Source organism: Megalops cyprinoides, chromosome 3, assembly GCF_013368585.1.
Source record: "Megalops cyprinoides isolate fMegCyp1 chromosome 3, fMegCyp1.pri, whole genome shotgun sequence".
Classification (NCBI taxonomy): domain Eukaryota; kingdom Metazoa; phylum Chordata; class Actinopteri; order Elopiformes; family Megalopidae; genus Megalops; species Megalops cyprinoides.
The window spans coordinates 43,362,229-43,380,191 of record NC_050585.1 but is presented as its reverse complement, the minus strand read 5'-3'; the positions used below and the strand labels follow the sequence as shown (position 1 = coordinate 43,380,191).

Below are 17,963 nucleotides of genomic sequence, written 5' to 3'. Positions count from 1 at the left end.
GAAATTCGACAAAACCTCCTTTTGTCTTTTTTTTTTTTTCCTTTTTAATGTGGACTCTTTGAAAGCGAAACCCCAGAGGCGGCCCTCTTGTGTTCACAGATGTGTGTACCCAGACAGGCCCTCTCTGCTGACTGTAAACTCACAAATACACATGTGACCCATTCAACACTCAGAGACCCCGTGCCGCCATGCTTCAGAGGGCGAACCTCCTACAGAGTGGAAAACATCGAGAGGAATGCTGGGAAAACTCAAAGAGCTTTGGTCAATTTGTTTAGGGTGGGCTGGTTCGCCTGACAATGCCAGCAATTTAAAAACGTCACTTATTTCCAGATGCCGAGGCCACACCAATACACAAATATGTGATCGAGGCCTGTCATTATCAACAAGAGTATTTACAGTTAACAGGAAAATAAACATTGGCTTTCTGTCCACGTGATTAACAAAGATTTAAAATTAACTTAGTGGGGCATTCAATGTAACCGCTATGGTGTATTGTTATATTAGAATGAGAAATTTAAACGTGTTCAATTCTTTTGAATTCCCTCACACAATGAGTTCTGTGGTCACAACCATGAGCAGTAAAAATGTAGTTTTTGCTGAAATCCGTCACTAAAGGAACAGGAAAATAACTCCAGAAGTTAGATTGAATTCCCTTGCTTAATTTCCATTTTTGCATGATATCTGTGCATACCATCACCGAAGGCCACATCACTCAGAAAAATAAGAATTATGTACAGTTACAAACATACAAGCTATACAGCGGAGTACATCTACGGATGTTGCGTCGCGTTCCTGAAGTCCTCGGGGGAAACTGGTGACGTTTGCTTCCTGTTACGCTTGCGTTGACCCCTCTCATCGGGGGTGGAATGTAGGGGGGGACAGCTGTGCCCTCCCTGCTTCGGGACAGGCGTGACGCTGGCCCCCTCCTGCAGTTAACTGAGTCTTTGGGGTTGTTTCTCGCACTGCGCTGGGGTCAGTTCAGAAGACAGAGATGAGGGCGAACACCCCATAAAGGAGGGCGCAGGGGTACGCCACCAGCAGCTGCTGTCCGTCCATGGCCAGGGCTGAGATGAAGATTTTGGAGGCGGAGAAACTGCACCAGCCAATGATCACGGCGGTGAGGACAATTCCCATCATGCCTCTGTGGAAAACGGAGAAGTACCGTGTTAAGGCAGCGCTGAGGACACAGGTTGTCACCTGTGTGGTTTCCCTTCTTCTTTTCCGTCTGTTGTGGTCTGACACTGGACTTTCACAGTAGGGTACCTGAAGAAACTCTAACACAACTGCATATTCAAAAATGGTCTTAAATTGTGTTAATGCACAACAGGCTAAGGAGAGATGTCCCAGCAGATCTACCAGCACTGCATAAGTGTTGTGTGTGCTAATTAGCTGCTAATGCTCCTTTTCCACAGAGAGCACCATGCTGTGCCACCTCACACTAGAACCCAGCTGAGCTTGGCTGACATTGACAGCTTGTTTTTCCATTGTTGCGAAAGTACATCATAGTGTAACACATTACCTGGTTTAAAAATGAGAATGTGAGAATATTCTGTTGTAAACTGTAGGTTTGTACTGCCAAAAAAAAAACACAGACAAGATGTTGCAGTTTCTTATGTGTCACATTAACCCTAATTAGAGTGATGCGATTAATGAGCATAAAGCTACCAGTGTTTTATGCAATAAAGGTACACTTAGTGCGATTATCAAAACTGCTAAAGATATCAAACACTTATACTGCTACATAGTACAAGAATGAATGTTTAACAACAAGAAACATAAATAGTGAAAGGGTAATGTAGACAAGTATGCAATCTTCTTATAGCCTAATTGATAAAAATGACACGAAACAGCTATATGTTTAATGCTTCCTTCTTCCTGACAGCATTGAAGCTGACTGACACACTGTTACCACAAGGTTCCCCAAATATGCCCCTGGACAGCTTGTAGCCAAGCCCATCAGTTAGCCTGGAAATCCCAGTTAGTATGACTAGCTCTTGTTCATTCTGACAATATAATAAAAAAAACCTGATGAGAGATGCCTCTCTGATCCCAAACTTAGTGGTCCAGCTGGGACCCAGCTGCAGAGAGTGGAAATAGGGCGTGTATATCCAACACAGGCGGCAACAGACAGCACCCACCCATATGAGAGAGAGAGGGAGAGAGAGAGAGAGAGAGAGAGAGAGAGAGAGAGAGAGAGCGAGAGAGAGAGAAAGAGAGAATGAGAGAATGACAGAGAGAGAGAGCATGAGAGAATGAGAGAGAGAGAGAATGAGAGAGAGAGAGAGAGAGAGAATGAGAGAGAGAGAGAGCATGAGAGAGAGAGAAAGAGAATGAGAGAATGAGAGAGAGAGAAAGGGAGAATGACAGAGAGAGAGAGAGCATGAGAGAATGAGAGAGAGAGAGAATGAGAGAGAGAGAATGAGAGAGAGAGAGAGCATGAGAGAGAGAGAGAGAGAATGAGAGAGAGAGAATGACAGAGAGAGAGAGACAGAGAGAGAGAGAGAGAGAGAGAATGAGAGAGAGAGAATGAGAGAGAGAGAATGAGAGAGAGAGAATGAGAGAGAGAGAGAGCATGAGAGAGAGAGAGAGAGAATGAGAGAGAGAGAATGAGAGAATGAGAGAGAGAGAAAGGGAGAATGAGAGAGAGAGAGAGCATGAGAGAGAGAGAGAGAGAATGAGAGAGAGAGAATGACAGAGAGAGAGAGACAGAGAGAGAGAGAGAAAGAGAGAATGAGAGAGAGAGAGAGAGAGAGAGAGACAGAGAGAGAGATTTGGAATTACACCACACCACATTTAAGCAATGGAAAGATGAACAAAAATTACAAATTGTTCTGGAAGAGGGAAACATTGTACTCTTAGCAACACAATACGTATGAGTGCCACAGCCTGAGAGACAATGGGCGGGAAGTATCTGTCCAGTTACTAAATAACTAAATATATGTATGTGTGTTTCTGTATATGTTTGTGCATATTTTTCAGTTAATTACTGTTTTGTTGGCATATTTATACGGAAATTGCTTTGGGAATGCTATATATCTTTGTGGTCATGCCAGTAAAGCTTGTTTGAATTTGAATTTGACTGACTTTGAGAGAGAAAGACAGAAAGAGAGAGACAGAGAGCTTTCAGAGCTGCGGAGGAGGGGGAGGAGACGGCACTCACTGCAGTGAGAAGAGCACGCCGAAGCTGGAGAGGAGGATCATGGGAAGGAGGCAGTAGCCCAGCACGCTGGCCACGCAGCCGAAGGACACGCCCGTCATGCTCATCAGGTTCAGTAGGCAGTACATCCCCAGGCAGCCAATGGCACTGATGCCGTACACGTAGCCGAACTGGATCTTCCCGGTCTGGAAAAGACACAGAGGCAGCCCTCAGGACCTCGCCAAAAACGAACCAGAACCCCCCCCACCCTCACCCTCTCACCTCACCACTCCACCAGGCCAGGAGCACACACAGCTCCACCCGTACTCATCACCACTTCATGTGAATGAGGCATTATGCTGAGTGAATGCAGGGCGACACTCAGCGTGAATGGGGGACGTGCATAAGCACCTCAAGCACACCATCACCTGCAATTCAGCCGGCTGAATAATTCACCCAATTATGTTATTAAGGGTTTATATGGAAGAAAAAGCAGAACCATCTCCCTCACTGCAGGATCCACTGCTGCCTTTCCTGCTGGTATAAAAGGATCAAATGCACACACATCCTGTCAGAATTCTGCTACCTGACAACTACGCCTTCCATAATTTCAGATACTTTTAACACAATTAGACTGCGCTTTGTGATTATACACAAAAAAAAAAATCATAAAAATGATATGCAAACCAATTAAATAAGATTACCTTTGTAAGCATACCGCAAAGGAAAGAAAACTGAAATGTGAAGGGGAAACATGGCACTTTAAGTGTGTGTGTGTGTGTGTGTGTTTGTGCGATTCTCTGTGTGTGAGCCTGCTGAAAGTGGTGGAAGGATCTTGCACTTAAAGCCTTGTCCTGATTTCACCACCGGCTCATGAATACATACATTAGGGAAGGAGAGATTATGCTGAGCACAGAATATAGGCCAGACACACAATCTGCCTAAAATCCTAACAAAGCGAAAAGATGAAGGAAGTCATACAGCCTTCCACATGTACAACTTTATCCAGCCCTGTTCCTTAAGAGTATGATGAATGGTGTTCACTTTACTTGACGAAAATCGTCTAGCTACTCAGACCCTGAGCCCATAAGTGTCCAGCCAATCAGAAATTACAAATATTATGGGACATCTCAGGGGCAGCCTCAGCCCGCTGACAGCCATGCAGGGTTAGTCTAGGTGAGCAGGTGGGCTGGTGCTGGGATTTGACTTCATCCTCTTGTGTAGCTGTTCAGTATGGGGACAGATGGCATTCACAAAGCTCACACCACAGGCTCACTCATCCCTAAAACTTTCACAACACTCTGTGTCTGGTGGATATTCCTGGCAGCAAACACCAGGTACCGTTGGGCTTTTGACAGTATGCTTACTTAATGTACAAGTACAGCACTGACAATGCTTCAGCTAACAGTTAATTACCTCAAAGCTTAAGATACAAGCTAGGACGCATTCCTGTAGGAATGAGCTTTACTTTTTTTCTGAAGCTTTCAATGACTTTGCCAGGTGAAAATATTTGCAAGGGCTTTCGGGGACCAGGGGAAGCATGTAAGACACACTTCACTGATTTCCGAGATTCCCTGGGCTGTTTCCTCTGAGGCACACAGTGAAGCATCCTCTGAGGACCGGAGGCTAGCGGACCCTCCTGTCCCTCCATGTCTCTAGCTCCAGCACACGGCAGCTCCCCAGGGCACCATTAAACAGCTCGTTATGGCAGCAGTGTGGCTTAAAAAAGGACAGATAGGACACTCCAGCCCTGTCTGCCATGTGCCGAGTCCCCTACAGACACCCTGGAAAGAGCTCGTACCAGCAGCAGTGTGGCTCCGAAGGCCAGGCAGAACACCATGGGTCCGGCCAGGTCCGTCTCAGTCATGATGCTCCCGTCCGCTGCCTTCATGGGGTGCAGCACTGTCAGGGTCTTCTGCCAGATGTGGTCAAAGTTTATCCCCAACTCTGTCCGGGGGGGGACAAAATCATGCCAGGCACTCTTTTGGAAGTGGAATACAAGCATGTAGACTACATCTTACAGTTTTACAGTATGTATACATACATACATTACCAGTTAAAAGTTTGGACACAATTTTTATTCCCACAGAAGAATAGTAAAGATATCAAAACTATGAAATAACACAAACAGAATTATGCAGTAACCAAAAAAGTGTTAAACAAATCAAAACTATCTTACATTTTAGATTCTTCAATGCAGCAAAAAATATTTTTAAAAAATAAATTTTTTTGGAAATAAATTCACACAGAAGTTTAAGGCAGTGGACTTGCAATTGTATGGTGGTGGCTCAAATCCCATTTGACTATGGCCAAAGTATTAAGTAATTAGAAAATAATGTGTTTCATGCAATTCAGCATGGAAGTTGTGCTGAGGTTAAGGTACTTGGGTCGGTAACAGTAAAGAGGCAGCCCGGATTCCCAGGTGGAGCATTGCCACTGTAGCCTTTGGCAAGATGCTTCGACAGAACTGCTTGAACAAATATCCAGCTGGATAACGCCCAAAAAAAAAACCAGTTAAATTACGAATATATTATTATACGTTTTGTATGTCACCAAGACAAACAGAGTTTGCTGAGCAAATAAGTAATTAGTGTGCAGAGCCCTAAGCTCTCTGCATTAAACCATGGGAAAGGGCATCTGCCAAGCAAATAAACAGTGTAATGCAATATACATTAGAAGTCTATTTATACTGGGCTTGGACACAACAGGTTTGAATCTCACGAGAGGGATCTTTTAATGCCTTGTTGACTCACTGGCACCATCTCTCCAGATCACGGGAGTATATGACGCACAGACTAATTGCTCATAATTGTATTGGAACATTATTTTAGTCGATGTTCACACTAGCATTTGATGAGAAAATGAAATTCAATGTACTTTTGAATTGAGAAAAGACAATTTAGAGCTAATTAATTTCACAGTGCTTTTAAAAAGCCAATTCCTGCGCGAGGGAATTCACGATAAAGGAGAAACCCACTTGAATTTGTCACAGCTACGTTCATCATTAACTGAATTATGTAACAATGTCTAGATATAATGCGCTTTTTGCTAATTTAGGCTTAGTCTGCTCCCAGTCTGTGCTCTATATTAGGACACTGCTGTAGTCCTGGGGCAAGGCAGATGAGTACTTTCACAAGTACATCAAAGCTATAGAACTCTATGTGCAAAAAGGGTAAAAAAAAAAGTCAAAAGGGCTGAAGATACAAGGGTTATCTGTACTTTAAGCCAAAACACATTGAAATTAACAGGAATGTTACTCCAGTGTGTGTGTGTGTGTGTGTGTGTGTGTGTGTGCGTACATGAATACACATTTTTAGCACAGTTTTTGAGTCGATTATACCAGGGGCACTGAAAAAAACCGAGCCCACGAAAAGTATGTTGAAACTGTGCTCATAAAATGACAGGTTGCATATCAGCCAATACATTTCTCTGTGCTACTGTCAAATGAGTCACTTTGCCACAGTGTATTTTTAGATAGCATTTATAAAAGCTGCTTTTGCTGTGAATGTTCAGCAGAACCAAAAAAAATTCTGCACTTTCATTTTCTGCCCCTCCAAGAATTTTTAACAAATCAACACGGCAGAGAAATTTCTACAATATTCTCACAGAATTTGGTCATCTGCAGCCTCGGTGTAGGTATTACCATTGTATAAAGGCAAATTATTTAAGGCTAGATGGTTAATTCTAGAGTGGAAATAGAAAACAAAAGGTGAATGAACCAAAACTGCTTTTCTGATAAGGTTTGGTGACTGTTCAGTGGACACTTTCAATATTCGTTTCATACCAGAAATGGGTAATCGGGTTACATTTTGTCATTCGTCAGCAAACTCAGTGCTTTAGTGCTGTGTCCCTGCAGCTGACAGATGTCCCATTTAGTTCACACAGTGGAGTAACTGGAGCACTCAAATTTAAGTAGGCCTCCCTCTCTCTTGAGGGGGAGTGAATTCTGGGGCTGCATCGTGCTCGGGATTCAGACTCAGGCCAGTCTGGCTGTGACCCCATCGCAACACTGCTGCCCCCTGTACCACGTCACCCATCTCCCACAAACTACCACCCCCACAGAGGCAGTGACCCTTACCTTCCAGCAGGGGGGGCTCATCCTCAAAGCTGCTGCTGTAGACTGATTGTGTGGAGGCTGGGGTGAACGCCGGTGTGGGCTGGTAGATCTGTCCTGTGTATGGCTGCTGGGGTTGCATCAGGCCCGGGGGTGGGGCGGCGTACCCCATCCCATACCCTGCTTGCTGGGAGTAGTCGTACTGACCATAAGGCCTGCAGACACAGCGGACTCATTTTAGCGTGCCTGAACTGTGCCAACACACCATCCAGTTCCCACATCCCCCACTACCTTCAATACCCGCAAAGTCTTCAGTACACAATACTAGTCAGTAGTAACAGCATCCCAGTGCAGGCACTGCTCAGACATTTATACTACCTGGATGCAGTTATGTTGATCATCTGTGTATAGTATCAGACCATCCTGATAATATACAGAACAACTGTCTAACAGTCTAACTGTCTAAGGTCCGGTGCAGTCACTACAGTCTGCAGACAACATAACTTGAGAAATGAAAGTGACTAAAGCTTTAAAGCTCTGGCATGCTATGGCCACTTTACAAAAAACATGACCATGGTTTTAATCGCAGGTCTGTGCTGCTGTAAATAACTTCAGGCTGTTCTCTCTGATTGTGACTTGTATTAACTTTTCACTCTCAGTGTTGGTGTGCCTTTGTAAAGAAATCTGCCTTTCTAACCAATGGTACTCAGTGTTGATGTGTTACATCCAAAACTCAGCACAGTACTGTTAACAGATGAGATGGGACATACTTGTTGTAGGGGTCTTCTGAATTACTGTAGCCATGTGTGGCTTGCCCTTGGTCATCGATGCTGTAACTGGTCTGGTAGAAGTCTGTGTTGAAGTTGTCAAAGCCTGACATTTTAAAGCACCTGCAAGAAAACAGTAAACTCATTTTAGTCAACAAGCAACTTTCCTCACCCATGTGTTCCCCTGCATGTAACCATCGAGGGAAATCAAAATTAATTTAAGTCTGCCGTTAAGGTGGTAAAATTACCTCCAGAAAACAATCTCATAGTCCCAAAAGTCTGACACAGAAAGCCGTGTGGTCAAGCTAGCACAAACCAACAATGGTAATTACAGTGCTAGCAAAGCACCAATATGCTACCACATAAGGCGGGTCCGTTTTCAGCACAAAGGATTTGTAGATATCAAGTCCCTCTACTCTGGAGAGCCACTGCAGAATTCCTAAAGGAGTTAGCTAACGCTATGTAGCAGTCTGGTAGATGGCCGGATTCGTACCCAGATATCAACAACACAATACCATAAGTGCTACCACCAGGTTAACAAACCAGTTATACCAAATAAACATGAGATTTCAGAAGCAGCTACGTGGCTTGTGAATATTTTGTTTCCATGGCATGCTTGCTTGGCTACCTGTTTCAGTAAGTATGATTATTAGCATACGTACAGCTAGCTAGTTACATCCATTTACTGTCGGTTTAATCTGCCACTATTGTATATCCTACATGCTAAATGACTCAAAGAAGACGCTAACGTCAGCCAAAACTAACTGCCATCTGTGATACAGCTAACGTTAGATAGCTGTCTTATGATCAGCTGGCTAACTAGCAAATTAGCTGCCATTACACTGCATACAGGTTCAAGCTCAGTCGGCTAACTGGCATTATATTGTGGCATAATTATGAGGGAAAATATCGGATGCAAGCTGATTTACAGAAATATGTGTGCAATAAAACTATCTAGCTACATGACAAGACAGCTAGTAACTACGTAACATCTCAGAAATGCTTACTTTACCTGTATACACCGTTCCTACTGTGCCTTCTGCAAGCAGCTTCACTTCCAGCTTGACTGCTACGTGTCAACAGAAAGCGAAGAGTATCGCTTCCGGGTCACATACAGTGACGTAAAAGATAGGTGGGGCTATTTTGCACACCATCAAAGATCACCATCTTTGATAACAGTGATCCGTATTTAGGATGGGGCTAGCTAACGAGTGGACCGAAGGCACGTAAGAACGTGAACCCACATCGGGCTATGATTGTCTAATAACGATTTTAAAAACAGTAGCGAATTGCGTTTTATCATATGCTGCGTTTCCACCTCGCCTTTGACATTACTATCGACAGAAACAATGCAATTTAGATGTATATGCAGTCTGGTGTAGCAACAGTGCGCATGCGTTCTGATCCTCGAAACGGCTTCAAGGCCGCCCTAAAGGATAAGACGATACTCATTTGCTGCTTGATGCAGATCTGTGTTGCTTACATTGGGACAGCGTCCTCTAAAGAGCAAGATGTATTATGAGAAAAAAGAAAGCGAAGAACTAGAAACGATAATGGTGGGCTGTATAGCTGTTGACACATCTGGATTTATAGCTTCCAAACTTGCAACTTGTTGGCCTAGTTATGACTAGTTTCTACTCTGGGACAGGTTGGCCACCCCTGTTAAACAGTTTTCTTATGAAGGAGTATTTTTAGTATTTTACAGGTTTTAGTGTTGCTGTTAAAAGGGCGGAGTACAAAAAAGTATTCAAAATTAGTGTAATTTGGATTGAACCTTTGTTTTATTTTACACTAGAAATGAGGATGAGGTGATGGAAAGGCTCTTTGGCAAAACACACATTGGAATTTCACAGGTTGTTCTCCTTCTGGTGAGATGGCAAGGGTTAACCTGAACACTCCCCACTCAAGAGGGCCCTCATATTTCTCTGAACTCTAGAATTTTATGCATTTCCCAGGTACCACAATAATGTTTTTTTAAACACAGCATTAACACAATTCAGAGCAGAAGTGCTTTTTTCCCCTCACGCTTCCTTCAGAGGCCACTCAGAAAGTTCTGAAGCTGTAACTTTGCGTTTAGCTTTGCTTGCTAGTAGTAGATGTTAACCAGGTGTTTGCTTATGGACAGTTAGCTTAGATTATTTTTTGGTTGTAAAATGTTTGTGGGGAACAACCGCTAAGCATGCAAATGTATCAATCTGTGCTCAATCTCATCTTCTCAGACAATTGTATCACAGAGTGTAGTTTCTGGACGGTGCTATATCTCCCATACTGAAGGTTTTAACCTTCCTGCACTCTCCCCTCCTCTCATGATCTGTCGATTCAAATGGCTCAATTGATGACGTCATCACTGGGGCAGCAGGGTAGCAGCAGGGCAGTTGTTCAGGGAGGCTTATATATCTCTATTGTTTGTATGCTTTACTCTGCTGTTAGTATACCGTGACCTGCTATTTTATTGGTCCGGGCAAGGGGAGCCAGGGGCAGATCCGAAGGCAGCCTTTATTCTTATTAAAAAAGTAAGTTATTCACTTTTGTGTTAGTGGTTATCAAATTTATAATGTTCAGTTGACAAAAGAAAAAGGAGATAATGTTCCTAAATCTATTTGTCTGTGATATTTTAAAAATGAAGTACAGAAAAAGCATGGCTTTCGCATTTTGTTATCTGTGACAAGAATCCTGATAAGAGAACAAAGTGTTTTCTCATTTTCCTTTTGGTGAATCAGAAAAAGAAAAAGAAATGGGTATAGGGAGTACACAGACCAACAGTGAAAACAAAATAATAAAGTCAGCATAATGAAAAACAAACTTTATTCTGCTTGTAATTTGTAATGAAGTCCTCTTCTTATTAATAGCAACAGCAATGGTTATCACAAGAAAATCGTGTTTAAAACATTTTATGATGAGCTAAATTACCTTTTCCATTTCATTTGACCATTTATCTCTGCCAAAGGCTTTGCAAAAGATTGTCTCCACAGAAAATATCTCTTGCTTTTCCTGATTTGTTCTTTAAAGTCTATACTGTACTGTATATGTAACCACCTCAAGATGTGCCACAGCTGCCATACCCAACATGTGTGCCAACAGCAGAACAGTACACAGATGCTCTGAGATTTGGGACATTGTGGAACCTTTGTCTCTGAGTATCTGTTGAAAGTTATAAAGTTATTGATTTATCAATTTCTGGAGCAAAGACATATGTATATATTCTTATGATGTTAAGTTATTGTATGTTGTTCAGTTATTTAAACAGGCCTGTGTGTGTGTGTGTGTGTGTGTGTGTGTGTGTGTGCGCGCGTACGCACATGCATGTTTATTTGTGTAATCTACGAGTCACATCATTCTGGAGTTGACGCTCATGAGGTCAGCTATTACTTTCAGTTGAACAGTGACAGAGCTGATACTCTCTGGGTTCCCGTGCCTTTATAGAACACACAGTCCCCCCGTGGAAAACGGACAAGGCTTCATTCCTCGATGTGCAAAATGAGCCGAACCCTCTTAAAACCCATAGACGTTAATCTTGTCTCATCTGCTCAAACTGACAACCCACGATAGCAGCTTCACAAATGCAGCCCGGATGTTTTGGTGTCAGGTGCCTCTAAAAATAAATCCCTGTAGGGATTCAATCTCATTAGGTTGGGGGAGGAGTGCGTGTGTGTGTGTGTGTGTGTGTGTGTGTGTGTGTGTGTGTGTGTGTGTGTGTGTGTTTTTGTTGGGGGGGGGGGGGGGGCAGCTTGGTAAGGCTATCTGTTACACAAGAATGTGATGTGCTCTTGAAAGTAGAGCTGACAAAGGCAAGTTGCTGGGAGCCTCTTCAAGGAACAGTCCCTGCTCTCTTTCATCAGAGAGAAAGAGATCAATTGGCCTCTGCTGAGGAGGATGAATGTGACAAAGGGAGCAGGGGACTGACGCATGCTGTACTGTAGATCTGCCTTTGATGAAGAAACTGCATCACAAAATAACATGGTGGGCTGAGATCCCCCACTGACGGATTATGGGTAACTCCCCCCTCCAAAAACACACACACACCACCACCACCCTCTCGAACAACAAATACATAAGTAAATGGATGCCCTTTAGTTGTTGGTGATCCAAAAAAATTAGTCATATACTTTCGATATGCAGATAAGAAAGTAATGCAAAAGGAGTCACAGTGCAAATACTGTAGCTGGTGTTGCAGTCTCCTGAGTCAGACACACGCCTGCAACCTTGGGCTAGACACACTCTGGGGCCTATGCTAGGCAGTTACAGGTTCCAGCTGGAAAAGACTCTTACCGCAGACATCACAGATGTTATCCATTCATAAAGACAGACATCTACTGAAGATGATCAACTTAAGTATTCAGTAGCCTGGGTGAGAAACCCTCTGATTACAGGCCCATCCCCTTCAGCACCCCACCCCCTCATCAGCATAAAATATTTTGACTGGCCAGTTAAAATTTGCTCTCATGTTTATGTAAATGGAGAAGCTCCACAAACGTAACTAAATTGGATTCAGCGTTCATTAAACAAACCCTCTTGTGTAAAGACAAACATAATCCAAAAATACAAGGCAAAATCAATTTCTGACATGATCCCGTTTTTTTCCCCCCGGGAAGAAAGATAATTCAATCAGATGCAGCTCTGAGGATTCATATTACACGCACTCTCAACTAATTTTTCCACCAAAGGGTTTCACTTCTAAGCATGTTTAAACTTCGAGTACAAGGCCCTCCTTTATCCACATAATGAAATAAAATTGAAATCTGTCAGAGAATGCCGCAAATCTAGGTCACCGAATTGCTATGCAGGGATAATTACCCTCAGCAAAAGTGTTTGATTTAATGCTGTATTACTGTAGGAGAAGATGAGTGGATTACACAGCCTCGCTACACCTACTCATCCTCTTTTCCACGGCGTAGGAATCGCGTTTTATTGTGGACGCACGGTGTGAAAAACGCGGCAGAGCCAAAACGTGAGGTGCCCCTTCCTAACGAAGGGGCTTGCAGGGCGTGCCATGAACATCGGCCCCTGTTCTGAGAAGCTCTTATGAGCAGCTCTTTCTGCAGATCTCAGAGGGGCGAATCCACTTTCTTTCATGCCTTTTCCACTCAATCGTGGCAGGGAGCGCATGGATGATGAATAAGTCATCTGTGATGCCGGTGGGGCTGGGAGGCGGTGGAGAAGTCGAGCGCACCCTGATGGTCACCGTCCCCACCTCCTGTCCGATTGGCTGAAGTCACGGCAAAAGGCACCGCCCGGGCCGGCTTGCACCTATCACACAGCTCCCTCTCGTTCGGCCTGCATGTATGGAAAACAGACACGGGCTTCAAGGAAAAATAATTAAAGTGTTATGATGACAACAGCGCCGTAGGCGTCCTCCCGCTCTGACGGAATCGCAGCCGGCAGCTACAAAACTCCTCCGTGACATAGTCCGGAGCTCAATTAGGCGTCCCCGTCTTTTGCGTCAGTTTCCCTTTGACTCAACAACAAATAATTCATCCGTGAGATTCTTCCCGTGTGCAAAGCTCTCTCTCTCTCTCTCTCTCTCTTCAGCATTAGCAAAACCAGAGCCCGAAAGAGCAGTGCATGTTTAAAGCTCTCACACTCAGCCCTCTCTCTAATGGAGATGTGAATCTGTGTGGGGTTGTGAAATTTGCGGTTGGCACAGGAAGAGGTGGGCAGCATCAGACTACATATTCATTCAGTCCGTCACAGGCTCTGAATCTAGTGTAACAGATACTGATTACAGTTCCCTCAGCGTCCGGGTTGCGTGACACACATCCGCAAACACCTTACACATTCAAGGAATGGAAATAGAAAGCGAGACCTGTAATTGCTAGGCTACAGAAAACACGGCACACATGACTGCCTTCACCTGGATAATTTCGGGGATGTTAAAGCAGCTCATGGAAAAATAATTCACCCAAGACAGGGACAACAAAAAACAAATTACAGCTTCGGCCCTGACGGGCACAACTCCCCCGGGGTCAAAGTTCAACATGTCACCTCCCTTGGCTGGAGCGGCGTAGGTGCTTAGCAACACCTTACCCATACAAAAAACAAATTACCAGGGCAAGCGTAGTCGCTGCCATCTTGTAATGGGCTTTTCAGAGAGCCTGCACGATTTCATACCTCAGAGACAATCACAAAGGTTCCTTGCGGGAGACAAGGGTCGAAGATTATGGAGGTAAATGTGTTGACTTTTTCAACTTTGCAGTCTTGGGTGAGCAGAGCCCATTGGTGTTACACATGCGAGGAAAGAAAATTCTGGAAAAAAATGCCAGCTGCCTGCTCCTGTGCATCCACTCTGCCCCACCCCTGGCCAGCAATGTGAATCCGAGAGGGAAATGCAGAATATCTTAGCTGGTACGCTCTCACAGCTACTCCCTCCACAGGCACTGGCACTGCCAAGCAGGCATGTTGTGGAGCTAAGATGCCGGAGAATATGAGTGCCTCTGCGAGCGTGAGAGATCGCGTGTGCACTGTGCCCCGGACTGACCTTGGAGACATTAATATAAAACCTCTCTGAGGCCAGAGGACAGCAAGCCTGATGCTTTATTTTTAGTGTGTGGCATACATTTAGATGAGCGTTCCTGATACGATAGAAAGCACGAATGCATTGCATTAATTATTCATAAACAAATAAGTAACTGAAGAAACAGAATACAATGCATCATCGCCATCGAGCTCGGCTCACGTATGCAGCAATGACAAGCAGGTAGTCACATGTGGTACTGCTGAACAGGAAACACTTATCAGCTATTAATCACTCAGTTCAAATGTGCATGTAGTGAATTACCCAGAACTGAGATTTCAGATATCCTTTCCTCTAAGGATGTAATCAGGCAAACTCCTCACCGCTTTATAGCTTGGCTTCTTAACAGCAGGGGGTTCAACTTGAGGATAAACTTCAGAAATCAAACAACTGAGTCATTCATTAGACCACACTAGCTTCATAACCTTGGTTCCGTGAGTGAAGGGCATAACCACCAGGCAGTGTTTTACACTGTGGGGCATCTGGCTGCTCCGTTTTAAGTGGATTTGACGAATCTGTCAGGTCACGACCAGTCCACCGCACATCATAGAAACTGTGTTGAAGAGGCAATTGGACACCGTAGTCTGCGAAAAAGCAACCGTGAGAGACGAGACAATAGCAACCTCCCTTTCCCAGATACACGGTGGAGGTGGGTTGGCAGAGAGACCCCCTTGCGTAGGACGCGCTGTGAGGAGAGAGGTGTGGCGCTGCTGCCGGCAGCTTGAGCCAGTCCCTCAGGACGGGAGAGGAAAGACAGCTGCTCATGTCCCATAGCAACCGCGCGCTAACCGGCCCTGGCACTGCTGCCGTTCATGAGCCCCAAGGGGAAGCGGAACATGGGAAGCGTGCACTACGCTGAACTGCAGTGCCGTTAGAGATCATCGCGCAGCTTCTCGGCCCCCCTGAGGGGGAGCGGCTGCTTAACATGCCGCAGCCTTACAAATGGCCGCTTGGACCCTGTGGCGAAGACGGCCGTCGGTATCCGTACCCTCTCAGTGTCGCTCCGAGGACAGCCACAAGGCAGATCAAAAGACCCTCTCAACTAACCTCATCCAATCCCCAGACCCAGGGGACAACCAACAGGTACCAGTGAACTCAGTCAAAGCCCCAGCTGTGAACTATGATCAGTTGTGATAAGATTAAAATACAGCAGCTACCACTCATTGATGATAACACTACATGTTTGCTTAGTGGATTCCCTTATCCAAAGCCTGGCTGACATCTCCAAATGGATGACATCCCACCACCTGAAGCTGAACCTCAGTAAAACGGATCTCCTCTTCATCCCAGCCGGCCCTTCCCCCCTGCATGACCTTTCCATCACCTTCGATGGCACCACAATACCATCCTCTCGGACAGCAAAGAGCTTGGGCATCACCCTCGACAGCAACCTGGACTTCAAGGAGTACATTGCTCGCACGTCACGGACCTGCCGATTCCTCCTCCACAACATCAGGAGGATTCGCCCGTTCCTAACCACATACGCAACGCAGCTCCTTATCCAGGCCACAGTTCTCCCTCGACTGGACTACTGCAACGCTCTCCTTGCAGGCCTCCCAGCATGCACCACCCACCCTCTCCAGCTCATCCAGAATGCAGCTGCCCGACTGATCTTCAACCTCCCCAAATTCTCCCATGTTACTCCCCTGCTGAAATCCCTCCACTGGCTTCCTGTCGCTGCCAGGATCAGATTCAAGACCCTGACCCTCGCCTTCTCTGCAGTCAACAGGACAGCCCCTGCCTACCTCCAAGAACTCATCCAGCCCTACACACCAGCCCGACCCCTACGCTCAGCAGCAACTGGACGCCTTGCTCCCTGCATGGTCAAGGCAGGAGGTGCTCGTTCTGCCAGACATCGGCGTTTCGCCTACATCGCTCCCCAGTGGTGGAACGAACTCCCGGTCTCGCTACGGACAGCTCCTTCACCACAGTCCTTCAGACGGGGCCTGAAGACGCACCTCTTCAGACTCTACCTGGACTGACCCAGCACACAATTGCTGCCCCCCCCCCCCCCCCCCCGCCCATCAGTGCTGTAAATTGCTGTGCTTTTTAAAAATTGCTGTGCTTTTTAAATTGTGCTTTTAAATTTGGTCTCTTGTTGCCGCCTTAACCCTGACGCTCATTGTGCCGTTTTGAAGTTGTTGAAGTTTGCCGTTCGAAAGTATATCGTACTAGTTGCCCTTTAGGCTGTAATTGTAAAAATCTGATAGTACTGCGTCCTCAAACAGACCTTGCTCTCAGCCGAGAACTGTCTCATTGTGGAACTGTACACATCCTGTCCCCGTACTGTCGCTGTACCTACTGTATGCACTTTTGTAAGTCGCTTTGGATAAAAGCGTCTGCTAAATAAATAAATGTAAATGTAAATGTAAAGCAGTTTGCCTAGTTTGCATTTCATCTGTTTATCTAGATGGATATTTTCTGAATCAAGTCAGGTTAAGCACCTGAACAGCAGTAGTGGCAAGAACCAGACCTTTGGGTTGTTGGACCTGAACCTTGCCACTATGGGACACTAATTAATTAATTGAGCAATATTAGTTAGCAGTGTGACATCCACTATTCAGGAAATGGGTTAGCAGTAATTTTGTGCTGAATCTGGGGTCACATTTGGGTGTAACCTTTGTGTAACCGGCAGGGATCAAGCCCAGTGACATGATTATCCTCTTAAGTTAAAGACCCGGGTCAAGCTCCTTCTTTTTTTGCACACTGCTTCGCACTCAGCACTGCACTGCGGGCTTAGTTAGATTTCCACACAGAGAGCACGGCTCACCGGTCACGAAAGCCACACCCATCAAACTGAATATCTGCGTTACAGTAAATGGAGCTGCAAGCAGAAGAAGGAAACTGAGGCCAGAGGGATGTGAATACAAACTGCTTACCAATTAACCACTGATGCCAGGCAAAGCAAAAACTTAGCAAAACTAAATCAATGTTAATGTAACTGAATGTTATTGTTTTGCTGTGTACCCATGACACCAACAGAACAGTCTCAAGTGGAAGTCAGCTTGCATGACATGATATCCCATTGCTCGTAACTCATAAACAGAGTTTGGTAGCAGTGTAGTGGCTGTGTCTTACAGATCTCACCCATCTAAGCTCGCAAAGCAGTCAAATGTCTCATAGTGTGTCAGACTACCCTCTGGCAATATTCTCAAATGAAAGAGAAGCAAGCATCCTCCATAGTGGAGGTCCGGGGGTTGTATTTTCTCTTTTAGCTCATTCCATTATTAATTCTCTCAGCGGATGCCCACTATCTGAGGCTGCTCACTTAGTGTACATTTTTATCCATTTAGCCACTTATACAGCCGGATATCCACTGAAGCAATTCAGGGCAAGTACCCTTGCCCAAGGGTACGTCGGTAATTGAATCCTGGGACTCTAACCTGCGACCTCTGGTTGCAAGCCCAGTTTCCCCTCCGCTTGTCCCCGCTGCTCACCTCGTTTGGCCCTGTGTGCGGGCCGGCGGGGTCCTGCAGGTTGGCCAGTCCCACACCT

General features: G+C 45.2%; 1 protein-coding gene across 1 annotated transcript; it reads right to left on the bottom strand.

The window, feature by feature from the left end:
* Positions 1-289: 289 nt before the first annotated feature.
* On the bottom strand, positions 290-9,032 carry yipf5 (Yip1 domain family, member 5). The gene is made up of 6 exons (XM_036524804.1): positions 8,970-9,032; positions 7,961-8,080; positions 7,215-7,405; positions 4,938-5,083; positions 3,161-3,342; positions 290-1,141 (listed from the first exon to the last, which is right to left on the bottom strand). The coding sequence occupies exons 2-6, from the start codon at positions 8,068-8,070 to the stop codon at positions 979-981; spliced, it is 792 nt and encodes a 263-aa protein (XP_036380697.1). The 5' UTR covers positions 8,071-8,080; positions 8,970-9,032; the 3' UTR covers positions 290-978.
* Between the last annotated feature and the right edge of the window lie 8,931 nt (positions 9,033-17,963).